At 48.7% G+C, this 26,112-nt stretch overlaps 8 protein-coding genes across 8 annotated transcripts; 7 read left to right on the forward strand and 1 right to left on the reverse strand.

Moving 5' to 3' along the window:
- Positions 1-74: 74 nt before the first annotated feature.
- Positions 75-1,216, forward strand: LCP9604111_7287 (Clr5 domain-containing protein; the record flags this gene model as incomplete). Its single annotated transcript, XM_039075302.1, has 2 exons — positions 75-202; positions 262-1,216. The coding sequence occupies 2 exons, from the start codon at positions 75-77 to the stop codon at positions 1,214-1,216; spliced, it is 1,083 nt and encodes a 360-aa protein (XP_038926678.1).
- A 411-nt stretch (positions 1,217-1,627) lies between these two features.
- On the forward strand, positions 1,628-2,708 carry LCP9604111_7288 (NADPH:quinone oxidoreductase family protein; the record flags this gene model as incomplete). The annotated part of the gene is made up of 2 exons (XM_039075303.1): positions 1,628-1,660; positions 1,716-2,708. 2 exons carry the CDS (start codon positions 1,628-1,630, stop codon positions 2,706-2,708), a joined length of 1,026 nt encoding a protein of 341 aa, XP_038926679.1.
- A 2,669-nt stretch (positions 2,709-5,377) lies between these two features.
- LCP9604111_7289 (uncharacterized protein) lies at positions 5,378-6,163 on the forward strand (the record flags this gene model as incomplete). Its single annotated transcript, XM_039075304.1, has 3 exons — positions 5,378-5,629; positions 5,686-5,948; positions 6,112-6,163. The coding sequence occupies 3 exons, from the start codon at positions 5,378-5,380 to the stop codon at positions 6,161-6,163; spliced, it is 567 nt and encodes a 188-aa protein (XP_038926680.1).
- A 997-nt stretch (positions 6,164-7,160) lies between these two features.
- LCP9604111_7290 (uncharacterized protein) lies at positions 7,161-9,907 on the reverse strand (the record flags this gene model as incomplete). The annotated part of the gene is made up of 2 exons (XM_039075306.1): positions 7,161-9,761; positions 9,818-9,907. 2 exons carry the CDS (start codon positions 9,905-9,907, stop codon positions 7,161-7,163), a joined length of 2,691 nt encoding a protein of 896 aa, XP_038926681.1.
- A 675-nt stretch (positions 9,908-10,582) lies between these two features.
- Positions 10,583-11,545, forward strand: LCP9604111_7291 (SSH4 family protein; the record flags this gene model as incomplete). Its single annotated transcript, XM_039075307.1, has 1 exon — positions 10,583-11,545. The coding sequence occupies one exon, from the start codon at positions 10,583-10,585 to the stop codon at positions 11,543-11,545; it is 963 nt and encodes a 320-aa protein (XP_038926682.1).
- Positions 11,546-15,736: 4,191 nt separating this feature from the next.
- Positions 15,737-17,583, forward strand: LCP9604111_7292 (glycosyltransferase family 2 protein; the record flags this gene model as incomplete). Its single annotated transcript, XM_039075308.1, has 4 exons — positions 15,737-15,774; positions 15,825-16,694; positions 16,887-17,178; positions 17,470-17,583. The coding sequence occupies 4 exons, from the start codon at positions 15,737-15,739 to the stop codon at positions 17,581-17,583; spliced, it is 1,314 nt and encodes a 437-aa protein (XP_038926683.1).
- A 992-nt stretch (positions 17,584-18,575) lies between these two features.
- On the forward strand, positions 18,576-19,730 carry LCP9604111_7293 (ATP synthase complex assembly protein ATP12; the record flags this gene model as incomplete). Its single annotated transcript, XM_039075309.1, has 2 exons — positions 18,576-18,852; positions 18,937-19,730. 2 exons carry the CDS (start codon positions 18,576-18,578, stop codon positions 19,728-19,730), a joined length of 1,071 nt encoding a protein of 356 aa, XP_038926684.1.
- Positions 19,731-22,166: 2,436 nt separating this feature from the next.
- Positions 22,167-26,099, forward strand: LCP9604111_7294 (OSBP family protein; the record flags this gene model as incomplete). The annotated part of the gene is made up of 4 exons (XM_039075310.1): positions 22,167-23,400; positions 23,472-24,853; positions 24,911-25,264; positions 25,329-26,099. The coding sequence occupies 4 exons, from the start codon at positions 22,167-22,169 to the stop codon at positions 26,097-26,099; spliced, it is 3,741 nt and encodes a 1,246-aa protein (XP_038926685.1).
- Between the last annotated feature and the right edge of the window lie 13 nt (positions 26,100-26,112).

Genomic DNA, 26,112 nt, shown 5'->3' on the forward strand with positions numbered 1-26,112 from the left:
TCTTTTCTGTTGATCATCTCGATCTTCGTACTATTCCCCCCTTTTCCACTTCCCAATTGGACTGTGCGTCAATAATGAAGACCTCTATCTCGTCCGAGGTATGGGAGAAGAAGAAGGCGTTGATCTCCAAGTTGTATATGGAAGATGAATGGCCCTTGAAGCAGGTCATCAAACAGATCCGCACCGACGACTTCAATCCCAGGTGAGTGCACCATGTCCGATACCGGACTCTATCATGAACTAGTTAACTAACATCTCTAGTGAAACCCAACTACGAAGCAGACTGAAGAAATGGCGAGTGACCAAGCCATCCCGCCAGACTCGAAAGAAGAGTCTGGCTTCGGCAGAAGACTTAGACTCAGACAAGGATGCCAAGCGCAAGGCATCCACCATCCAAAGACCACTGCCATCATTATCAACGAGAGAAACACAAGCCCGCCATGAATGGCCCATGATACAACCCATCTACGCACAACATCCCACCCTCCAACACCCCGTCCCAGACCGGGACCGGAAATGGAGCTCTCCTATGATCCAACAACTCACCCCAAGCCCCTCCGGCGAGCACATCCAAGACCGCACGACAGCCGTCTCCTATGCCGAGCATAGTCCAACAACAACACCCTTCGACCAAACCCACACCTCCCCAGTCGGGGAGGGCCTTATGCTGAGCACAACCCCCGCCGTGGCCCCATCCTACCCAGCCTACCCACTCTCACCCGAATCGGGCCTTCCAAGCCCAGGCACGGCCACGACTCCCAGCAGCATTGGCTGGTCGCCCCGTGCTGTCCCAGTTGACTACGGCCTCAACCCACCTCAGTGGTACTCTCTGCCCTTTGAAACCATCCCTCCCCCGGCCGTCTCTCAGTCTCCGGCTGCTCCCATGGCTCCTTCCATCAATGGATACCTCCCTCATGTCCAGCTCTACCATCCTCAGTATTACCACGGCGAGGCAGAGTACCCCCATGTCTATGATTCCAAGAACTGGAAGCGCACTATGTCGTTGCAATATGATATGGCTGGCCATCTGGCTGCCCGGGCCGAGCACGGAGATAGGAAGCAGATGCTCCCACAGATGCAGTCTCATGGCCAGTGGCATCCTATGTCACCGCCGCCTATTCAGTCCGGTGGGCCTCATTCCTTGATGTGTGCTCCGGTCATGCCTTATATGGGCCATGACCATTATGTGCAGAAGCCTCCAGGCATTGGATACTAGGTGTTAGCTTGCACTGGCACCCTTCTTTCTGTTAAATATATATGATGTTTTGATACTTTTTTTTGTGTGAACTATGGTGGTGGTTGTTTGTTTTGTCATACCCGATATGTTTGGTTTTGGGGAGTTGAAAAGGAAACTGTATATCTTGATACCTATTGATTAATTGAGCTTGATGCATCTTACTGTGTATATTCTATACTATACATATCTATCAAATCTACAAATAAAGCAGATGTTCTATAGATGCCAAGACCTGTGAGTTACCCGGGAGGAACCTCGGCATCTTGCGGGGAAGCCCCCCCATATCCCAGCCATAGCTCTTTTTATTTGTGACCTCCCCTTTCATCTCTTTGCTCAAGAAGTTTAGAAACTGCCAACTAAATCCCAATCTACATTCTCACTACTGCCAAAATGCGTGCCGTCCAAGTCAGCGAATATGTCAAAGTACCTATAACCAACCTCAACCTCAACTCCAACCCAAACTAACAACATACTACAGGGCCCCCTAGACCTAAAAGTAACGACAGTCCCAACCCCGACCCCAACACCCGACAAATACCTAATCGAAATCCACTCGGCCGGCACAAACTTCTTCGACATCCTCCAGATCCAAGGCAAATACCAAAACCAGCCGCCGCTCCCCTGGATCGGCGGCGCCGAATTCGCTGGAACAGTCCTCGCCGTTCCCACCTCCCCAAACAACCGCTTTAGAATCGGCGACCGCGTCTTCGGCGCCACACAAGGAGCCTACGCAACACACGTCCTGGCCGCAGAGCAAACACTCCTCCCCGTGCCGGAGGGGTGGAGCTTCGAAGATGCAGCGGGGCTGTTCGTCACGGCGCCAACCTCGTATGGCGGTCTTGTTCAGCGCGCTGGCGTGAAGGCCGGGGACTGGGTCCTTGTTCATGCTGCTGCGGGCGGGGTTGGACTTGCTGCTGTGCAGATTGCCAAGGCTATGGGGGCGACTGTGATTGCTACTGCGGGGACGGAGAGGAAGAGGGAGATTGCTAAGGTTTTTGGGGCGGATTATGTGGTTGATTACACTAATAAGGCGTGGCCGGAGGTTGTGAAGGGGATTTGCAAGGAGAAGAGGAAGGGAAATGGGGCTGCTGGAGTGGATATTGTTTATGATCCTGTTGGGATGATTGAGGCGAGTTTGAAGTGTGTGGCGTGGAATGCGCGGTTGTTGGTCATTGGGTTTGCGGCGGGCAAGATTGAAAAGGTCGCGCTTAATCGGGTGCTGTTGAAGAATGTGAGTATTGTTGGCTTGCATTGGGGGCAGTATGCCAAGTTTGAGACGGAGACTGTTGGTGAAGTTTGGCGGGGAATCTTTGACCTTGTTAAGCAGGGGAAGTTCAAGGGAACGGCGTTCAAGGATGAGAGCTTTGTTGGATTGGAGAGTGTGCCCAGAGCTTTGCAGGCATTGGGTGGAAGGGAGACTTGGGGCAAGGTTGTTGTGAATATTGTTGGTGATGCGAAGAGCAAGCTGTAGTCTGGAGCATCCAGGACTACAGTAGATAGATGTGGGAAAGCAATATATTGATTCAATATAGATATAAACTGATGAATGTAGATGCGCAAGGAGTCATGCTCTCGTAGACAAAGTAAAATCCCCAAAGGGAAAGACTCGAGCAAGTATAACATGAACTATGAAGGCCCTTTGCTTGCTCTGGCAACTTTCGTATTTCAGAAGTGAGCATGAACACCCGAAGGTACCCAGCTCGCAATCCAGCTCCAGTCGGTCACGGCTACAAGACGTAGCGCTGTGGTAACTGTTCTCCAGAAGGAGAGCCCTTGAGCATGTCCATATGGACTGGGACAGCTGGATTGAGGAGTTGCGGATGACAGCACGTGTCTGGGGTTTGATATATATCTGTGGTTGGGTTAGTGTAGAGTTTTGTATTGATAGGCACCATAAATCAGAATAACATTAAATTCAGAGTAATGGTTTGAATGTCGAAAGATTGTCGAGAGAATGTCTAGGGGAAGTTGACGAAAAAAAGAGGAGAAAAGGGAAAATAAATGGCGATGACTCAGCATGTCTATACCGCCCATTTTCTGCCTCTTAGAGGATATCTGCATGGAAAATACTCCGTACTATGGGCACAGTCGCTATTGTTCCAATTCCAAATGAAATGGATCGTTCTTCACTACTAAACCTCAATAGACCTTAAATTCTTTTTTGGTCAGCTACAGAAATTTCCACTCTTGTGGAAATTTCAAAGTGCAGGAACTCTACTATTAGACTATAGTACAAGAACACTTCCTGGAGACCAATGAGAAGTCATTATGTGCAGAACCCTTGCTAAAGTTTTTTGACCAATTGACGGTCTTTTGGAACCCTTTAGGCTACTGACAAGTAAGCTATGATTAGACCATTTCAGCTGTAGCCAAGATGTATATAATAGCCACAACTTTCCACACCGTCTTTCACCTTCTTTCATATCACACCTTAGCTCCCACGATTTTATGAGCCTGTATCATTGAAAATCCAACTTTGAACAATATCAAAGTCAACGATGGTTTGTGTAGTCAAGATCCTGGATGATCCTGTCAGGGACTCAATCACACAAGTGGACACGAACACATGGCTTATCGGTCCCTTCAAACTCTATCGATCAAAGGGATATTCCGATACATCTACCTGGTACGACCAAGAAGACGATCTCAGTTACACTGTCACCAACGCACCTATCGGATCTCATTGGTGTATGATGCTGGGGATGGCTCTGCCGTCTGGTCTGTAGGAAACAGCGCGTTTTGCAAGGTCAAACTATCTGAACCGGGTATAACACCAGAGGCGGCAATAGCGTTCGTCGATAGGCTCGTCTGTGAGAAGAAGCCTGGTTTCGAGGTCCCTAAGCTCCTATACCAAACAGAATACAAAGACCGGTATTGTCTGTTTTTAAGCAGAGTTCAAGGTCGAACTCTTGGAGATGCTTGGCCTTCCCTAGACGAAAAATGGAGACATCACTACGCAAACGCCGTAGTGGATGTGTGCAAGTTTCTCGCGAGTCAGGAATGTGAGGAATTTCGTGGTGTGGACGGGAAGAACGCCCTTGAGCCTTTTCTCGTCAAATCCGGCGCGGAAGAGGAATACTCTCCTGATAATCTCCGGCAATTTGTATATAAATGGGTATGGCCTGCTCAAAATTTGTGTTCTACCATGCCGACCTCGGTCCTGGCAACATCATAGTGGAGGATATCCCAGAAACTGGCACTATCGATGTTATTGATTGGGAGCTTGCTAGCTATTTTCCAAAGGGAATGGATTCGAACCAAGTTTCGACTAAGCAGTGGAATCTTTCTTGAAAATTCAGCTACGGACAAGCCAACTGAGTGGAGATCAAGGGTTAGCGTGTTGCTTGGAGAGAACGGGTTCGAAGACTATGCATCGCAATAGTTGTCCCGGTTTAATTGCTAGCGGGACTGCCATTCTACTATAGACAAGAATAGGTCTGCATCAAATATCAAACCGGGCTTTCTCGCGCATGCTCCTGAAGTCGTAGCTCTCATAGCCACTTGACAAGTCTCACGGAATACATGGGGGGTGTAGATAGTCAGCCGAAGGCTTGTAGGTTTGAGTTATATGTTTCCATAGACTAAAGCAATAAGCTGTCTCTACGTCATGGATGGATAATATTAAAGCATTCGAAGACTAGCCCCTGAAGACACGTCCGCGTCCCTGCATCATAAGACAATGTTAAAGACGGTGTCCTTGAGAAGGCGAACCGCCTATACAAACTTGACCAGGAAATTACGGTCAGTGTTTCTTAATGTGTAGCAGTCAATCAATAAGCACCCCACAAAGCTACTGAGATACCATCTAAAGAATAAAACTCATGGGCCGAGGAGCAAAAACTCTAGGGTATCTTTTGGAGTATCTTTTGGAGTATAAAGAAGCTACCTCGACACCGACGGAACCAGGTAATCAAATCACCGAGCGATGAGACAAGTCCTGCTTACTCAACTCGTAGCAAATAACTACAGGGGTGCAGTACAATTGTCCTACCCAACAAAGAGTGACCAATTGGGTCCTTCTTCCAAAATCCAGAGAACAAGAACAACGTTACTTATATATAAAACGAAAGGATCAGAACTACGTCAAATCCACATATACATACAAGTCAGTCACCACATGATCATTTTGCAGGTACCACCATGGCCCATGAAAACATATGGTTTCCCGATCCTTTCCAGAACTGCAAGATCTTGAGTCTGAACGAGCCTACACCTTCCAACTGGGAAGTCTCCCAAAAGATCAACGGGCATGTCGAGCAATGGAAAGACGCTACCTGCCGCCTCTCCTCTCTGGCCTCCGCCAAGTTCGTCTGTCGTGATACCAGTGAATCTCCCAATGGGCCCACAGCCATCCTCCGTATCGTGAAGCAGATTCCCTCTACCAAAGCTCAGGTAGCCGAACAATATACTCCAACCGAGCTAAAAGCATCCCAAGCCATCTTGCTCAGGAAGCCACTCAATTTACTCTACCCGAGCTAATGGCATACCAATCTCCCAAGGAAAGAAATTCGCCCAACACCCCTAAGCTCCTAGCATGGCAGCAAGGGACTCAGGATGCCTCTGGTACCATCCCAGGTGGCTTTATCACATGGATTATCTTTGTGGACATTGAGGGAATCGCCCTTGGCGATGCGAATGGGGCTGGCATATATTGGGAGCAGCCGCCGGAAACACGTGCAAAAATCCGCGAGGTCTTCATGAAGGAATACACGTAAGTCAGCCCTATAAAAGTTTCCGTCTAGGAAAAAATTTGGTTATTCCTGTTTTTGGATCCCTCGACTTGGCCCCTATGCTTGCGCATGCTTGCGCATGCCTCGTTGAACTCCTGATTCAAAGCTGTTTATTGAGGAATGATACTAATACATAATGATTAGTGAAGCCTCTGAAATTGGAATCCTACCAGTCCATGATGGCCTGGAAATTTGATATGGAACGAGGAGAGGGGAACGATGTAAGTCTTCCATTACACAATGCGAGGATATGATGCGGACCAGGTTGTTAACATGTTGTATTCAGTCATTTCGTGGGATTTGAAGACCCAGAATTCTTCCAGCGCAAGGGTCGGGTGACAGCCAAAATATTCCCTCGCTATAATCTATCTAAGACTCCCCCTGGTGACCGGTGGTGGGAATATGAGGTGAACAAAGATCCAGATACCTCGAAATGGACCTTCTAGTCAAACTCTTTGTTTGGACATCGGTTGTCTTCATATTAGCCTCTTCGTTTTCGTTCTTCGGTGCTGATGCTCAGAGACTTGAGGTATCATGTGATATGAGACTATTAGGGAAGGCGCATTTGAGGGCAAGTGCCTGTTCTAGGAAGGGAGTGGGGGTATAAAAGAACTTCTCCCACCTTTCCTCCTCTTCTCTTCTTCCCCTCCCCATCTCTCTGACCACCATCTCTCCGTAGCCCCATGAGACAGCGTAGGCAGAGGGTGCCGTAGCACATGCTGCTTAACCTACCACAGGGATCATAACATTACCATGTTTGTTATGAGGTCTATGTAGGTCTGCATCAAATAACAAACCGAGCTTTCTCGTGGAAGTTCCTGAAGTCGTGGCTCTCATTGCCATTTGACAAGTCCCACGGAATACATGTAGATAGCCATAACCGAGTACTCTTAGGTATTCAATAGTCATCTAGGCAGTAAATCCATTACACTCAAAGACAATCAGCTTTACGGTAGTCATATTTTAATTCACACACATTTGATTCAATTAATCTATGGGAAACTCTCTGCAAGATAGCCTAAAGATCGTAACCATCAAGGGCATAGGTGTAAATGCAGAGGAAGAAATCCCAAACACAAAACATGGAACTGAGAGGAGAGAAAGTAGCATAACATCATGGTACTCGTTCATATCATAGGTAGATGTCAAATGAGTTGGCGTTAGTATCATCAATCCCGTAAAGCCCATCACACTTAATGGTGCCGCTCACACATCTCAACGACAGTAGTCCAACCCTCACAACAAGACCGGCTCATATTATGTCCACACCAGCAGCAGGTCACCTTGCGGGGTAGAAGAGGCGCAGGCCGTAGATCGGGCATGCCTTGGGCAGCATGTGCAGCTGGTAATTGACCGAATGGCAGAGATCGTGAGCCTGTCAACTTGCGGGTACCGGTGTCGGGCTGTGTTTTGGAGCGCGTTCGGTCCACTTTGGAATCTGAGACCAGACGCTCGGGGCAGGCGAGACGCGCGTAGACTTCGGAGGGTAGGTCGTGCCAGTACTTGCAGCGGCAGCAGATTACGAAGATCTTGGTGAGGGTTTGTGGGCTGTGGGCTGTTTTCGCTTTTTGGGATCTTCTCTTGAGGATGCTCATGGGAGCTGGTCGGGCTTGGGGGCTGCCGCTTTGGGTACCCGGGGGGCTGCTGGGCTGCATGCCGGGATGAGTGCCATATTGAGGGCCGTACTGTATGCCGCGATAAGTATCAGGGTGAGACGCGGGCTGCTGGATGGGCTGCAAGACAGGTTGGTTGCCAGGTTGGATACCTGGCGATGTGTTGGGTTGAATGAGTGGACTAACGGGAGCCTCATGCACGACTGGCGCTTCGACAGCGGAAATTGCAGGACTAGTATCCACGCGATTCGCTGAATCGCGTTTGAATTCAGAGGGTTCAGGTGCATCTTCGTCGGCAGTGTCATAATTTGAATGACCGTCATGGGAGGAGTTATGTGAAGGACAGCGGCTATGTCCTGGCATGAGCCCTCTAGGTTCTCCAGCAAGAATATTATCCTCTGGGGGTCCGGTGGAAGCGTGAGAATACCGACGGGGAGATTTCGCAGGAACGGTGTTACTATCCGACAGATCCTTGGATGTTCGGCTGTTTCTCTCACCGGGCGAAACACTTCCTGCATGTACTGGAGTTCTGACGGGTACCTGGCAGGGAGACGCCGGGATGTCTTTGACCGTATCGGTTGACGCAGTTGGCATTCCCCGAATCTCGAGACTCCGTCTTTCACTCTTGACTGGAATCGGTGGCATTTCGACCGACTGCGAAGTTTCGTGGAAGTTTTCTTTGAAACGGCTTGAGGTTCGTTTGGGGGTATTCGACAAAGCGGTAGGCAATCGACTTCTTCCTCGATCCTCGGGATGAGATTGCCCAGGAGAGTGTAATGGTTGGGATGGGTTCTCATGGTTAGGTTTGTGTAATGTCAGGGATCTTGGAATCTTGAAATAACTCTGGGCCGATTCATCTGTATTTGCAGGATTCAACGCGAGGGGAGACGACTTGTATGCTCGCGGGAAGGGATCCACTCGGTTCATCCTGGCAAGGTTTCCCGTGGAGTTTGTTTGTGCTAGGCTGAGTGGTTGGTAAGACTTGGCACCAGATAGAGTTGACGGATTGTCTGGAGTTTCTGGGGGTGTCATTTCCTGTAACTGACGAGCCGTGGTAACTTGAGTAGGCGAATCCGAATGACCGGGTGAATATAAGTTAGGCTGGCTCAAGCATTGCGACATTGGCATGCTAGTAGCCCTGACAGAACGGTCTTGACGAGTCACACGATCACCGGGATATTCTGCCCCGGGCATACTCTTCCTGTCATGCTTCAGCGCTGCAGAAAACAGCTCCTTATCCAGATCGCCGGAGGACACTAGTGTCTCGCCGTTTCTAGCACAGTTTCCAACCACGGACCGAGTAACAGTGGGAATCTGCTCCGACACTGATCGATTGGATTCATGTCCATCCTTCGTCCTCCAGGCTTCGGCTGTCTTCCAGGCTTCAGCCATCTTCCAGTTCTCACGAAGGTCATCAGACTTCGCCGTGGCGTGCAACCGGTTGTGCTGGGTTGGGTTGGACATTTTGTTCGAAGCGGATAGGTTCAGTGCGGTGCCATGCTTGGACTGTAGCTCTCGGGTGATAGCCGTTCCAAACCTTTCCGGTAGAGTCAACGGAAGAGATGGTGGGTTCGTATCTGTCCTAAGCTGGTTAAACTCGGCAGACGGATCTTGATCACTCGAACGTGAATTCCGGCGTGATCGCCGGAATATCGAGGACAGGCTACTTGACGATTTCGGACGCTCTGCATTCGCACTGGAGCTTCTGCTTGAGCTGCTCACTGGTTGTTTCTTGGTCAAACGGCGAGAGTTTCTGTCATGGATTCCGATATCGCCCTGGGATTGGGATTCCTCGAGTGCTAGCAACCGCTTCTCGAGTTCTTTTCTCTCGGCTTCTAGGCGCTTTGTGACACGCTTTTCTTTTTCTTTCTTCTTGGGTCTTTCCAAGGTTGGTTTGGAGATATTGTCTCCATCTCCGTCGGGATAGATTGGCAAGGGCGTCATTTGTTGGGTTGGGGTATCATTTTCCACAGGTGCCCCGTTTGCGACTGATAGACTTGAGCCAGGTGTACCAGTGGAGGGTAAACGAGAGTTGGAGGAGTAAGAGACCGAGCTCGGCCCTGTCTCATCGTACAAGGAGTGCCTCGCATGGGAATTACTATCGGTGGCCTCATGTGCGAGAGCTTCGCGGGCGAGAAAGGGAACTGGGGGAACAAATCCACTATTCTGATTGTGTCGTTTCTTCGAGGGGTCAAATGAGATTCCTAGGCTCCTCCATATTGCTGTTGTTAACTTACATCCATAGATTTGCCAAAGACGCGGTGGATGTGGTTAGAGATGGATGATCGACGGGCCCTGCGGGGTGGATCGGTGGGGAAGGTCTCCATTGCAGTTGGTAAATTGGTTCAGTTGACTTTGATCTGAAAAGAAGCGAGAGACATTGAACTGGAAAACAGTCCAGAAATCGAGGGATCGTGGATCGTGGATCGTGAAACGTGAAACGTGAAATGTGAGAGATGTAAGGCGTGAGTCGTGAATCGCAAGTCAAGCAGATAAACAAAAACGAGAGACAAAGGCCAAGGCCAAAGAACAAAATAAAACAAAAAAACGAAAGCGAAGGAGAAAAAGAAAGAAAAGAAAAAAAGCAGCGATGATCAGTCAAGAAGCAAAGGATTCCAAATCCGCTAGCATTGGCTGCATGTGAAACCTTCCACCGAGCTATTCTTAGTATTTTTTTTTGGTCATCTGATCTGTAGATTTATAGATTGTGATGTATACGATTTCTATACAATCCTATATGTAAATCTATAAACCTGAAGAGAACCACCCAAATCTGCACTCGGCCCAGTGGAATTCCAAACTCATCGAATTGTGAAACTCAAAGCGTCCGAGGCCCAAAGAAGTTGGAGAGTCACACTCGCCCCCCACTTCGCATCAACATCGAAATCTCACCTCTACATCTCCCCGAGAACAACTAAAGATACTCTGCCTAATCAGCCTTAAACTGCTATCGGTTACTCGGTGCTACAACTACAGAGAATACAAAACTAAGAAGCTACACAATGTCCAACCAACCCCACAACGACCTCCCGCCAAGCTATGATGCATCACAACAATCCTGGGGGATCTCCGGCACTAAGCCACAGACAGGCCCTTCAGCCTCAGCAAACCCACCTCCATATCACAACTGGCAGGAAGCAGTCCCAGACACAGCCACATTTCCACCACCCCCAATCACCGGCTACCTAATCTCAGGCACAGGGAACGCCTCCGAAGACGACGCCCAGCGCGCCCACGATTTCTGCAACTCTGTGCCCCTCTGGCTCCCAGCTCAGCCCTCGTCGGCCGTCTACCACGACGTGCAGGTCCACGATCTTCGGCCCGTGCAGCCAGCCGAGCTGCGTGGCCATGTCTCGGCTGTTGCGCGCGGCCGCTGGCGAGGACACAGTGTCGACGGGAACGGGGATTGTGTCGTTCTTACCCAGCTGCCCATGTATTTCCCTGCTACGGACTCGCCGTTTGTGCGCGAGCAGAAGAAGACCATCTACTTTGAGGTTAAGTTGCTGGCGCTGAGGGCGGGGCCGACGCCGCAGGATTGTAGTGGATTTTCGATTGGGTTTGCTGCGCAGCCTTATCCGTCGTGGAGATCGCCTGGCTGGGAGAGAGGTGGACTGGGGGTGTTTTCGGATGATGGGTGTCGGTTTGTGAATGATTCCTTTGGGGGTCGGGACTTTACGATGCCGTTCAAGGTGGGTGAGACGGTTGGGTTGGGGATGGAGTTTGAGCTACCGGAGAATATCTGCAGTGGGGATAAGCATAGTAAGAGCTGCAAAGTGCATATCTTCTTCACGCGGAATGGACGCCGATCTGAGAGTTGGGATCTGCATGAGGAGGTCGATGCCGATTCCGGGGATGTTGAGGGCTTGGAAGGGGATTATGACCTATATGGGGCGATTGGGCTGTTCGGTGGCGTCGATTTCGAGTCTTGTTTCGACCCTGCAGGTTGGCTATGGAAGCCGGAATGAACGTGTGGTATCTGTGAAGGGTCCACGCGGGCCAGGCCGTAGGGCTGAAGTGGTTTTGCTTTTTACTTTTGCTGTATGGAATATGGAATATGGCTTTGGGGGTTCCAAATGCTTAGCTAGTATAGCTTGACGCACCAAATCAATATGAGCATGAAGAAGACAAAGAAGTATGTTGTACATATAAAAGCCAAGTAAAAAAAGAAACACGCTAACCAATATCTATAGGCTATGTAGTTTGCACAGCCTATTTCAACGGCCAACGCCGAGGCTGCATAGCGTAAACGAGATCCCGCACGTTCGTTCTAGAAAGGTATTTTTAATTTTCATTTATTCTTACCTTCGGCTACAACAATCCTAGTAAATGCAGCGCATTAGTGGCCGGGGGGATGCACGAGGTGCAGTTCCGCTATAACGACGGTCCTTGCGACGTCCGATGAGTAGTAGGTGCATCTCTGCCGCTTTTCCGTATGGTCCCCGGTCTACCCCAGCTGCATGAACGGCATGAACGGCAGGAAATCGTTTTATTTGACGTCAGGGTGCGTTGAGCGCATTGCGATCTTTGTCCTTTTGCATGTTGATGTATAGTGATGTATATTTTGGCGTTGAGACACGAGGATTAGTTTGAGTTCTTTGAGCATATCATGGTTGATAGCTATGTATATAGATATATACGTGTATATGTACGTTACAAATGAAAAGATATATATGGGCAGGGCATGGTGAGGCTGATACTCGAAATAAATATATATAGTAGACGCGACGGTACTCCGTACTTACTCCGGACCTCATACAAAGAAAAGAGCCTGGAGAAATGCGCACTGACAGCACGGAGATAAGCCTGCGCTCGGTGCTCTTCTAAATTGTCCTGTTCGCGAACGATGCGTCTGTTCATCTAATTGCTCGTATCTGCACGTCAATGACGGGGTTCATAGCGATTAATACGAAAGAGCCGCAGCCAATCCCCGTCCGAGCGTTACGATTTGAAAAGCCATTCAAGCCCAGTGCCATAGGACAATATTTATCAGATTTATTTTGCGCACCTATATCCGGATGTAGCATTAGGCTCTAGAAACCCGTTAATATTATTAAAATACTCTTGTACCTGTATCTGAAATACATAAAAAAGCCAGTGGAGCACCAACCTCGGTGATAATCCCGAGACTACCAGCCACCAAGCCCCTATTACTGCAACTAACCCACCAGGGAGCGGCTAGAATGGCACGGATGTTTCCACTTTTGGATCAGACCAGTTATACCCCGGCTAAGATCATCCTATTTGCACGGGGGGGGGAACTACACGAGCTGGAGCGGATCAGCTTCTACAGCTATGCCACTGCCGGATATGTGTATATTCGTTGTATCTTTCCGGTTGTTATTCGGAGTATGAATCCGGTCCTCTCCTTTTTTCTTACTGAGGGGTAAATATGGAGTAGCAGAATCACAATGGGTTTGTGTCCAGGTATCTTTGTCCGATCCACTGAAAAAGTTACGAATCCTCCCCCCCCCCACAGCCGATCTAAATTTCTGAGTAATATGCTAAGGTACGATAGAAAAAGAGAGGAACTAGAACTGAAAGGGAAAACAGAACATCATCCGGCTTGAAATGGAAGTGGCCGAAAGGGAAATTTGGTCTGATCGACTGCATGTCATCGCCCCTTTTCCCCGTGACAGTCGAGGATCCCGTTTGGCCCCCCCCCCACCTGGACATTTATTTGATATCCCGGACTGACTTCGGGTCTATGCGTCAAACCCACAACACCCCCCTCTCCCTGTCTTTCACAAATCATAACGTTGAAAATGAAATAGAAATTCGGCCATTCCCGGCTGTCGGTGGAGTTGGAGCGGGTTCAATACATTACTGGGAGTCCGTGCAGCCGAGATACGCGTTTGTTTCACTCAAGACGTGATCTGGGCACGGCCGGGAGACGGTGGTTATTCTGTACGTCCATTTCGGCTCGGCCGGGAGAGTAAATGGAGAAATAACGGGGACAAGGTACGGGATATGCATATGCAGAGAACCCTAGATGGAACTGCTGCAGATAAGAACAACGAAAAGAAAGACAAAGAAAGAAAAGGAAAAGAAAAACGTCTGAATTGCCACTTGTATAACCGAGAGAGAGGTGGTCTTAGCCATTTGCCAAAAGTACCAGATTGCGATTTTGGACGATCAGACCAAAAGGATATCCATATTCGGCCGTATGCAGATACATTAATTCCATCATCTCCGGCCGTGCCCCCATTTCGCTAAGGCTGGAACACTTTTTAGACGCCAAAGCGACAACTGGCGCGAAGCCAGCGGTTGTCTCTATCTGTGAAAGGAAGGAGTCCCGGGATGTACGGAGTACCCATTATGATCCCGGTTAGGGTTGGATATATGTTGATACGTTAGTATACGGAGTACTCGGAGTATACTTAGGGATATCAGGGATATTACTGAATTGCATAGATATTAGATTCCTATGCTAATAAGCCTATACCAATATGAGCACGGTCCAGCTGATTTCGCTTTCACTTTCACTTTCATTCACATTCCTGTCTACCCATGACCACGAGATTTACCTTCACGCCACCGAGGCAGCTGGTTGCCCGGCATTAAACGCGCAATCAGGCAATCGACCTTCGCTTTCGTGTTCCCATGTTTTCCCATGTTCCCCCCCCCGTTTCTCCGCCTATCTTTACAAGCTCTTAGTAATGCCTGTATATAAAATCCCTCCACACACCGGGTATTGCCCCACCGCGAGGGAGGAACAGCCTGTTACACGGGCACTTTAGGCGATCGCCACCAGGATTACCCGTAATTTTGTTTTTTGTTTTTTTTTTTAGAAGTAGGACTAAGTTACTTGCTATAATAAGCATTTGGCTTCAAGTTACATCCAGGCATCCTGTTCCGACCAATATGCATCTTACGTTTAATCTATTAATCTTGAAAAGAAAAGAAATGAGGAAAAAATAGGAAAGTATTCCACGGTACTAGTACTTTTGAATTTCGACTCCGTTCTGCTGCGGGCCACGCTAATTAGCAGGCATGTATTGTCAGAAAGCGGTAATTGTTCCACAAATCACCTTTCCAGCAAAGCTATAGGAAATTATTTGTCCAACGTAATTATGGGAATATATAAATATAAAAATAGAGATATCTAGGTCTGTGTCCAGCTATGAGTTCCGGTCGACTGGGCACCAATGAAGGGTCTTTCGAGTTCCGAGGCGAAGAGCATCGTGCATGGCCGGATATGTTCTCCATTGGAATTGCTCTTTGTGTTGCCTTTTTGCCGGTAAAAAGAAAAAAAAAATAGATTGTTTGTATGGTACTTAGCAAGAAAGTCGTTTTCTTAGGGTTGCATTGCTTGAAAGAACAACACTACGCCGTACCAGGTATCTCATATGCATCCAACCCAAACCGTTGCCTATTATCCACGATCTTATTTGGATCTGATTTTTAACTAATCAAGTTAGCATCAAAAGTAAAACAGAAAAGGTAAAAAAGTAAAAAAACAAGAAAGGTACATGCATATGTTCCCCACAGGGGTGAGCATGCTCATGCTCAGCATACTCCAAGGCGAACTTTCATTTGGATTTTGAATCTTGATATATTCGGCCACATGAGATCAAAGCGAAGTATGTATATACACTATACATATACATAGGCATGTGCAATACGTAAAATAATCCTCTGCATAGGCCTCCAATGCCTCCACCCATGGACGGCCTCTAGATCCAGGGTCTCTGACGCACGAGGCAAAAACTACCTGCAGCACACTCAAAACGACAACCAAGACTGGGGCATAGCTTTTTAGCTCAGCTATTTTTTTTAGTGTATGTTGTATTTACTTTTCTTGGATTTTATAATTCTTTTTTATAATTCGGGAGATTAATATTATTTCTATATTATCTTCTGCATTTTGTTTAGTTCATCGCATGTGCTGCCTTTCTTCCTACTTTAATCTCTCTCTCCCTTCAATCGTACTCATCTCTTTTTTCCCTTTTCCCTCTTCTCTTTTCCTTTGACATTGAAGGAAGCATTGTCTCCTTGACATTCGTTAAGACTTGCTTTCACTAAGCCTGCCGAGGCAATTGACCACCGGACTGGGTCAATAGGTATAGCGCATTGAATGCTTATACCTCCGCATCTTCAAAACGAAGAGAATCCCCCCTGAAAATAGTCAGAGATACGTGGGGATCAAGTTTCACATCATGGCATTCCCGTTTCTGCGAGCATTCGTCACACTCTTGTAAGTATAGATTGGGAGCTCAATCAGACCACTAGCTAACGAGCAACCAGTCTTTATCGCTACACCCGACTCGTGTTCAACCTGTTTTCCTTTTGGACATTCAAGCCAATCCCACCACCGGAGAATCCCAAATTGACATCCCAAGATGTAACGGTGATCATTCCGTCGTTGGAGGGTTGTGGCGATGAGCTGGTGGAGACCATCCGGACAATTCTCGACAATCAGCCGTTCGAATTGCTCCTGGTGACAATCGAGGCCAATCGCATCAAGGCCCAGCAGATGCTGAATGCTATGCCAGCGTCAAAATCCCGAATTCGTTTGTTTACAGTGGAGCACCCCAATAAGCGCCGTCAAATGACGGAAGCTATTCCCGAGGTCCGAACTGCCATTACCCTTCTCGCAGATGACGATGTGAGCTGGCCACGGACTCTCCTCCCCTGGATTCTGGCGCCCTTTGAAAAGGACGAGAAATACGGTGGGGTGGTGACCTGCCAGCGATTGCGCCGGGCCACGGCGCCGAGCCTCTCACAGCGACTCTGGGGCTTCTTGGGCGCTTTGTACCTGGAACGACGCAACTTCGACTGCGGCGCGACGACTAATGTGGACGGTGGCCTTCCCTGCATGTCGGGACGAACGGTTGCGTATCGGACGCGAATTCTGCAGAATGAGGCCTTCACCTATGCGTTCACCAATGAGGAGTGGTGGTGGGGGAAGTACCAACTCAATGCCGACGATGATAACTTTATCACTCGCTGGATGGTCTCGCACGGATGGGAAACTTATATGCAGTACCACCCAGAGGCGGAGGTGCTGACAACTCTCGAGGACAACCCTCGTTTCTTGAAGCAATGCGCCCGCTGGTCCAGAAGTAATTGGCGGAGCAATTTGACTTCGATGTTTCACGAGAAGCACATTTGGCAGTGAGTGCAACTTTTCCTTTCTTTCCTCTTGAATTGTCTTACCTTGACTCTCTTTTTTTTCCCCCCTCCCTTTGTTTGTTTTTCTCTTTGATCGGGTCAAAAAGAGTCTTTTTGGTCCGAGTCTTGGTGTGACATTGGAAACAAAGAAACCACCTGGGCAGAATATGCAGAACAGAGCTAACATTTCTATAGTCGTCAGCCCTGGAGCGCCTATGCCGTTCATTTGACCACGTTATCGCCACCTGCCTTTTTGGGCGACATTCTACTTGTCTGGTTGTGCCACAAGGCCACTGGATCGTGGGGAGAGTCCTTGCACGATCAATCCATGACTATGCTCTACCTCTGGATCTTCACTAGCAAGTGGATTAAGCTGCTGGGCCATTACCTTCGCTATCCAGTTGATGTGCTGTTGCTACCAGTATCCATCATTTTCGGTTATTTCCACGGCGCAATCAAGATGTACGCCGTAATGACATTGAATGTGGTATGTTTAATTCTTTCATCTTTTGATTCTTTTCATATTTGGCATTTCCATTTCCTTTTCCCTTTTTCCTTATCTGGTGCATATACGGCAAGTGTATCCAAGCGTAGCCCCTCTCCTATGACAACTCAGCATCACAGCGCTTTGATCGTCTCCTTGCAGCTCTGTTTACCCACTATTCTCCTATTTCCCCGAATTATTTGAAATTGCACAGCTCTTTGCCGTTCTGATTTGATCTGCCTTTTTAAAATTGACTATCCGAGAGCTGGTCTAACTTTGCCTTTTTTTTCACAGACAACATGGGGTAGCCGTGATGGCGCCGATGATTATGATGCCGAGCGTATGAAGAAGCGGACGGATGCCGATCGAATGAAGCAACCGTACTATCCGCAATATCTCATTAAATGAGTTCTTCGATTTTCTATTTTTTTTTACCGAAGATCCATTTCCTGTTCGCTTTCGGGGATTGGTCTACCATGTCCGATTGTACAACAGGGGAGAACTTCTAGCCCATTGACTTGGCCCTTTATATCATGACGAAACGCCGTGACGACACCTATGCTTTGTTTTGTTCTAGATCTGCCCTGGTTTTTTCTTTTTTTTGTCAACCCTGGCCATTCCGCCTGCCCAAGTCCTCGAGAGTACGAGCTTCGAAGTGGTCATGCTCTTCTCCCTCCAACGAACCAATGGGTATAGCGTCTTTACTTCTTCTGCCCAATGTTTTTCCTTTCTTCGCACATGGTTGCCTGGTTATCAAAAACAAAATGGTGGTCTCGATCGAGGCCTTTTCCCCTTCTCTTCTTGTAAATTACAAAAGCATGGGCGGATCTCGTTTTGGGAATGTTCTGTGACTTCTTTGCGTTTCAGTTTGCTTTTCAGCTTTGATTCCCCTGAGTTTTTCTGTGAGAGCTTTTGTCTACTCTTTTTAGATGCAAGGTGGTATTCTGGAACTTTGGTTGTTTCTCTCCTGTTTTGCTTTCTCAAACTGCAGATAATTTCTAATTGATTGGAATATACTCCGTACGCATATTTGTCCAGGGATAGGAAGATATAGCCCTAAAGCTACGAAGGTTGTACTTCGGCGAAATAATGGATGCATCCTGTCATAGTTCCTACTTCTGGTGCCATGCAGATGATTCGGTCTAGAACCAACCGAAAGAGGGTTGAATGTAAGAAAATAGTGTCAAAATAAGCTGATCATTGACATAGGTACGGAGTATATAATATTCATGTAAGACAAGGTATCCCGTTCGGATTAAGATGTGGCGTGGCGAGCCAAGACTTTTCGGAAATGTTCGAGTTCCAAACAACTCCAACTTCGAATCCAGGAACCAATTGTCCCTCCAACCCGCGCTTTCCCAAATATAATCCATTTTCAAGGGCCTGGTACTTTGTTCAAGATGGTGGCTTTCGCTCGCGCTGCGCTGTCTTCGCAGCTATCCGCCGTCGCCCGTCCAGTCTCGTTATGCCGACGCATCCACTCGTCTCACTTCAGATCAGCTGTTGCACACCCAATCACTGCTCACGGCCCTCCTCCTAAAGCCCCAGAGCTCAAGGAAAAGTCAAAACCGAAGGAGGCGGAGCTCCCAGCCCCCGAGGGTGAAGGATCGCGATACAACCTCACCGCTGCGTTGAGGAAGCGGTTTTGGAAAGATGTCCATGTGCATGGAAAGTCAGGTATGAACGATAAAGGCATTGGCTGTCTTTCTCATTGATTGACCCCGTCCTTCGGTGAATACTCATCAGCTAACCCATATCTAGACGAATATCAAGTCCTGCTGGACAAGCGACCCGTCCGAACCCCGACGAAAGAAGTCCTGACTATTCCCTCCACAAAGCCCCACCTCGCCCACGCTATTGCACTGGAGTGGGATGTGATGGCCTCCGCCCAGGAGGCTCTTAAAAGCCACCTCATCCCTATGACCTCCCTCGCAGCCCGCGCCACCGATATCGCCCGTGAAGATGCCGAGGGCAAAAACACCACCAGAAAACAGATTCTCACAACCGCCATGCGTTACCTAGATACGGATACCCTACTCTGCTGGGAGCCCGAGCGAGAAATGCACGTGCTGGAGCGGACGGCGGCCGATGGAACGCCCATCGAGAGTCTTCGCCAGATTCAAACGAGAATTGCCGGCAACGTCATGAGCTTTTTGTCCACTAAGGTCTGGCCTGGCCTTGAAATCATCCCTATCCTCGACGCCAATAGCATTCTTCCTCTCGCCCAGCCGAAGGGTACGAAAGACAGTATCGGCACTTGGGTTTCGGGACTGTCTGCGTATGATCTGGCCGGTCTGGAGCGCGCAATCATTGCTTCCAAGAGTCTTCTCATTGCGGTGCGCCTGGTGGTGGAATGGAGTGAGAACTTCCGCCATCTTCAGCGACCTGAGACGAAGAGGTTCGGTATCGAGGAGGCGGCTGAGGCGTCGAGTCTGGAGGTGACCTGGCAGACTAACCAATGGGGCGAGGTAGAGGATACCCACGATGTTGGCAAGGAAGACTTGAAGCGACAGTTGGGTAGTGTTGTGATCTTGGTTAGTGGAGAGACTCGGTAAGCTACGAGTGTATATTAGGTATACTGTATGATAGATATAGATGGCATGACCATGCTTTGTATAAATGCGTGTATTACAATGAAGACTACCATGAGTTTCACCATATTCTGTACAAAAATTGGTAACATACTGGGACAATGTAGAGATCGGGTAGGGCTTAGTATGGTAGGTACGACAGGTTTGGGTTTTTCGCCAGAAGGTTAACCAGCTGCCATGAATCATCTATACATATATGTATGTAGCCTCTTAAATAAGCCTCGTGATTTCCAAGCTCTCCGCGTGATTGTTCTGTGACAAACCAGCATGGCCTAGGAGTATCCTCCGACATGGTGAGGAGACTAAAGAAAGAACGACCAAGAAGGGCCAAGTTGTTGATCAAAAGGTAAGTCTATCCATACCTAGTAGGTGTAAGTAATATGTCATAAATGTAAAGTCTAGCTCTGTTATAAAAGCCACTTTGTTATCGTTTTTCTGGATGTCTTTTTCGGTGTCTTTTAGAATATAACCGCTAACCATCCCCAATTATTGTTAGCAGGGGACCTTTGATACGAGCTTTTTCTAGACATTTAAGAGGCTACATACATATATGTATAATGTGCAACCGATACGGTATTCCGATATGTAGGCAACGTGAAGTATGTTAACGACGTTTGATTTATATTTCCCCTACTAGTTACTAAAAGATTGTATAGGTTATTTTCCCTCATGACCATACTAAGACCAGCCAACGACTATTTATCAAACGAGGCGATCTCCTTGAGTCGAGGGTGGATCATCCTAATGGGCTACTTGAGTTTGATATTGATCGTCTACGAGAATATGCAACTTGTGCCCTCTGTCGTATGGACCTTACTCCCGCGACTTAAAGGTTCTCATGCTTAGCTGGCTTGTGGCTTCTATCGAGGGCCCGAGGGCGTTCGACGATATTCAATGACTTGATGTTTGCATTCCAACATAATAGTAGAAATCGTAATTAGCTCACTTAACCCTATGCATTCTTGGCTTTGAAGGCAAGAAGCCCTCTTTCTATCCCCTGTTCTGGCGTAGCAATTGATTCAATGCACGGTTCCTACTATCGCTATCATGTAGAGCTTTGCCATCTACAATGCGAATTGGGATTGCAGCCTAGACGATTCTATACGGAGAAAAGCTGGTTGTTCATTGACATATGAGAATGGTGTAAATGCTGCAGCTGTACTACTTGTATCTCCCGTTGGACATCGGATGGTTATTGCTAATTGAGCAAGCCAATCACTTATTCTGTCATCATGAAGCTATTCAGAGATCACTTAACTCTGACTTTCCTCTTACCCTATCCTTTGCATCACTGGTCAACAGAAAATGTCATCCACCGCTAAGGCTCAGTATATGTGGATAGACATGAAATACTGAAGCCATCCCACCGTGTTGGACCAAATCTAGCCTACTCCCTGCTTTTGCGACTATGCCCTCTTAAATGCGAGAGATCATACTAAAAGCATAAAACCACGCAGAGGGTACCCTCAAACAACTTTCACCCGAATTCATCTTTTCGCCCGAGACTCTCAATTATTGCCCGATATCGCTAAACAGATTTTAGTAACTAACTGACTAGTTATTAAACTAATGTTGGATGCCTAATGAATAAGGCACCCAGTGGGGAACGAATATCTTTGTCCACTTCGTGCTCCGTACAGAGTAGATAGATCTCCCATTCTCTCTCTTCCTACCCTGAGAAATCTGAACATGGTCCCTAAAAGCCCTCGTACACGCTATTCTCCTTATTCATATCGTACTCAGACTCTAGAGTTAATCACTCTTCTTTATGAGATCTGCCTAATACCGTCGAGCATGGTAGTACCATTATTAAAAGCATAGTGTAGATCAGGTGATCTCCAAATTCATGGTACGGTCGTAAGGCAGATATCTTAGACCGGAAGAAATGCTGCTGACGCTTAGGCTTGTCTGTCAGTTCTTCTGCTCTACCTTACTTTTCATAGTGGTGTACTATAATATATGGCACTCGTACTGAAATTAATATGCATGGAGACTTCGCCTAATTAGGTTAGACCGCCGTACTCCGTAGTAAAATCGAGACTCGAGGGGACCCCTACACTCATGCCAAGGCGGAGTTCAGCACCATTTGCCCCCCAAAAAAGGGCCCGAGGCCCCCTCGAATTTCATTCCAAGTCCTCAACTTTGAGCAGACAACATTCAATTTAATGTGTTGGACATAGTCCAGTGTGCTCCAAGTATGTCTGATATACCTGAAGAGTAAGTCTTTGTTCCCCTCAGGTTGGCACTAGAAACCCTCGACCCATGGTTCGCATCATGACAGCGGGGATACCTTGGCTTCACTGCCTTGATATATCTGTCCTGAGCCTGCACCCTTTGAAGCAGTAACATACGGTGCCCACAGTGCAAAGTGTACGGATTTTACACACAATTTGTACTGACATGCCACTGTCTCGCAGGCACAAACACAAACGCTCTCGAAGCGCAATAGCACTTTCCCTCCTCCACCGCGACAAGTCCAAAGGCGAAGATAAAGATCCCGATAACAACGTAGACACCAACTCGCCCACCTCCGCCTCACCAAGCCCGGGCCCATTGAAACACACCCACAGCAGCAGCAGTCGCCATAGCCGTCGCAAACCAGGCCAGGACACAAGTTCGCCACCCGCCATTCAAGAATCCGCCGAGGATATGGACACAGTCGAAGACCTGCCTTCCTTGAATCAAATAGAGACTGGCAGCATGTCGCTCGAACAGTCCGTTCGCACCTTTCGTCTCTTCGAGATCTTGCGCAGCGGCGATACCACCGCTATCTCCAAGGCCATCAAGGATACCATCGACCCGCAGGGTGTGAGTTATCTCAACGGCACGACCGTCCTCCATTTGGCTTTGCAATGCGCCGAGCCCCAGGTCGTGGAATATGTGCTGTCCAATGCGGAGGATATCGATATCAACTCGCGAGATCGGGATGGAAACACCCCACTTCACATTGCTGCCCAGCTGGGCCGGGGCCCGCTTGTTCGCGATTTGCTGAATCGTCCATCGATCAATGATTCCATTGTCAACTATCGCGGTCAGACGCCTCTCGATCTGGCCCGTACCCCGGAAATTTTCCAGCAGCTTCAGCTTGCGCGGTCTCTCTTCATCGATAGCAAGAACCAGGAAATTCAGGCTTTGATTAAAAACGCTGATTATAAGGGCTTGGAGGCTTTGCTGGAGGAACCTCGAGTGGAGGGTATTATGGATGTGAACAGCTACGACCTAGTTACCGACCCGACGACAGCCCAATCCGGCGGCACGCTTCTGCATGAGGGTGCTAGAAGTAAAGATGCGCAGCTCATTGAAATCCTTCTGACGCATGGCGCCGATCCTTTCCGCCGTGACAGGAAGGGGAAGCTACCGCAGGATGTTACCAAAGATGATAAAATCCGTGCTCTCTTGAAGAGATCACCCGCTGCTGCTATTGCCCAGCGCGGTATTCAGGAAAGGGCTATTCTTGGAAATAGTAATGCCCAAGGCCTTGCCGGGCGCGTTTCGATTGGTGATGCCCCGCTTGCCGGCAAGGATGCTCGCGAAATGAGAGGCTATCTCAAGAAATGGACCAATTACACAACGGGTTATAAGTTGCGCTGGTTCGTTCTAGAGGATGGAGTTTTGAGTTATTATAAACATCAGGGTAAGCTCACGGCTCATCTTCAGTTTCGCATCACCCCTCGTGCCGTCGACCCCTGCTAAATTTCTCTATAGACGATGCCGGCTCTGCCTGTCGCGGTGCCATTAACATGAAGATTGCTAGACTTAGCATGGATGCGCAGGATAAGACGCGTTTTGAAATCCACGGCAAGTCGTCGGTCAAATACCACCTCAAGGCCAACCATGTTGTGGAGGCAAAACGCTGGTTCTGGTCTCTCAACAATGCCATTCAGTGGGCCAAGGACGAAGCGAAGGAGGAGGAGCGTCAGCGGTCCAAGAACGCAGAAGTGCTTCGCCAGGCTAAGATCGATCACACAGAAGGACGTCCTACAGATACCCCATCAGAGTCTGGTCTTTCTCACAAGCCTAGCACAAAGAATCTCGCTCCTCCGTCTTTGGGCGGTGGTAGCAGCAGTGGCACAAGGCTCAGTACATATGCATCTCGCACCACCCTAGATACTCCAGTTGGAGACGAGGACAGCTCCATTTATGGCGGTTCTTATGACCACGTCCCTGCTCCAAATGACATGAACAGAGTAGTCAGTCATGCCGCATCTACGCCGGAGGGGGAGGGCGATGATGAAGAATATATCGACTATGGTTCAAGTCACGATAACGACATCTCAGCCGCTGATAAAGATGCCCTCAATATCACCGCACAATCTGCGAAGCTTCAGTTGGATCTTCTTGCAAATGTGGCAGCCTCGCTACAAGCCGAGAAATCCAAGAATCCGCAAATGACCATCGCGGATCCAGCCCTCGAAGAGGCACTCGGTGCCTACGAAGCCGCAGTCAGCAGCCTCAAGGGTCTAGTGCAGAACCTGCTGAAGATATCACGGGACCGAGACTCTTATTGGCAGTCTCGTCTTAGTAGAGAGGAGTCCATTCGTCAAATGTGGGAAGAAAGCATGGCCCGCGTGGCCCGCGAGCACGAGGAGCTGCAATCTAAGATGGGCGAGTCCGAGGAGAAGCGGAAGCGGACTAAGCGGGCTCTGAAGGAAGCCCTGGAGAGCGCAACAGGCAGTAGCCGTTCTATCGTCGGTGGGACATCCCGTTTGCCAACAGAGAGACAGAGTCTTGAGGCCAACCAAATTGAAGCTGGGGCTACCGAGACAGATAAAGCAGAGCAGCCCACACAGGAACCATCCGAAGTACCCGAACTGTCTCGCAAACCATCAAACTACTCCGAGCTCAGCAGTCTCTGCGATTCAGAATCGGACGGAGAAGAATTCTTTGATGCTATTGATGCCGGTGAAATCGAGGTAGAGGATGTCAGCAATACCAAGAAAATCAATATGGAACCACCGAAAGACGAAAGTGCTGAGCTTCGGGCTGTGAAGAGTACCCTCATCGCACCATCCTTTAAGGGTTACGAGGATCCCATCAGAGAGCGACTTAAGATGGATGCTGATGATCGGCCAAAGATTTCTTTATGGGTAAGCTGTGAAGTTAGCTTCTGTTTTTTTCTTTGCCAGTGCTAACCACAATTTTAGAGTATCCTGAAATCTATGATTGGAAAGGACATGACGAAGATGACGCTCCCGGTGTCCTTCAACGAACCAACTTCACTACTTCAGCGAGTGGCTGAGGATCTTGAATATACCGACCTCCTTGACATCGCTGCTGGTCGGGCCGATTCAATGGAACGCCTGGTCTACGTCGCCTCCTACGCCGCAAGTGAGTATGCTTCGACCATCGGCCGTGTCGCAAAGCCCTTCAACCCCCTTCTGGGTGAAACCTTCGAGTACGTGCGTCCGGACAAGGGCTATCGGTTCTTTGTGGAGCAAGTTAGCCACCACCCACCGATTGGAGCTGCGTGGGCCGAATCGCCCAAATGGGACTACTGGGTAAGTGCATCCGATTTTGTAGGCGTATATCTGTTACCAGGGCTAACCCAAACTACGTATATAGGGTGAATCCTCCCTCAAGTCCAAGTTCTATGGCAAATCCTTCGACATCAACCTGCTGGGCACATGGTTCCTGAAGCTGCGACCTTCCTCTGGTGGAGAAGAACTTTACACCTGGAAGAAGGTGACCTCGTCGGTCATTGGCATCATTACTGGTAACCCCACGGTGGACAACTACGGTTTGATGGAAATCAAGAATTGGACCACCGGCGAAGTCTGCTACCTCGACTTCAAGCCCCGTGGCTGGAAGGCCTCATCGGCCTACCAGGTGACAGGAAAGGTCGTCGACAGCGAAGGCTCTCCCAGGTGGAGCATCGGTGGCCGCTGGAACGATAAGATCTACGCCCGCCATACCCCCGGCTTCGAGGCACCTGTCTCCGGCCAGGATCCCGAGTCCGCCAAGACATTCTTGGTCTGGCAAGCTCATGAACGTCCTACTGGTCTACCTTTCAACCTGACTCCATTCGTCATCACACTCAATGCTCTCCCGGACGCCTTGAAGGAGTGGCTACCTCCTACCGATACCAGAAGGCGACCGGATCAGCGTGCTATGGAAGATGGTGAATATGATTTGGCTGCTGATGAGAAGCACCGCGTTGAAGAGAAGCAGCGTGCCAGGCGCAGAGAACGCGATACCAACGGCGAGGTCTACGAGCCGCAATGGTTCATCCGTGACAAGTGTCCTGTTACGGGAGAGGAGTTCTGGGCTCACAATGGAAAATACTGGGAGTCCAGAGATGCGCATGATTGGAGTCGATCCGAGGATATTTTCTGAGAGGTACTTGTTA

The sequence above is a fragment of the Penicillium roqueforti genome, assembly GCF_015533775.1.
Source record: "Penicillium roqueforti strain LCP96 04111 chromosome Unknown scaffold_22, whole genome shotgun sequence".
Taxonomy (NCBI): domain Eukaryota; kingdom Fungi; phylum Ascomycota; class Eurotiomycetes; order Eurotiales; family Aspergillaceae; genus Penicillium; species Penicillium roqueforti.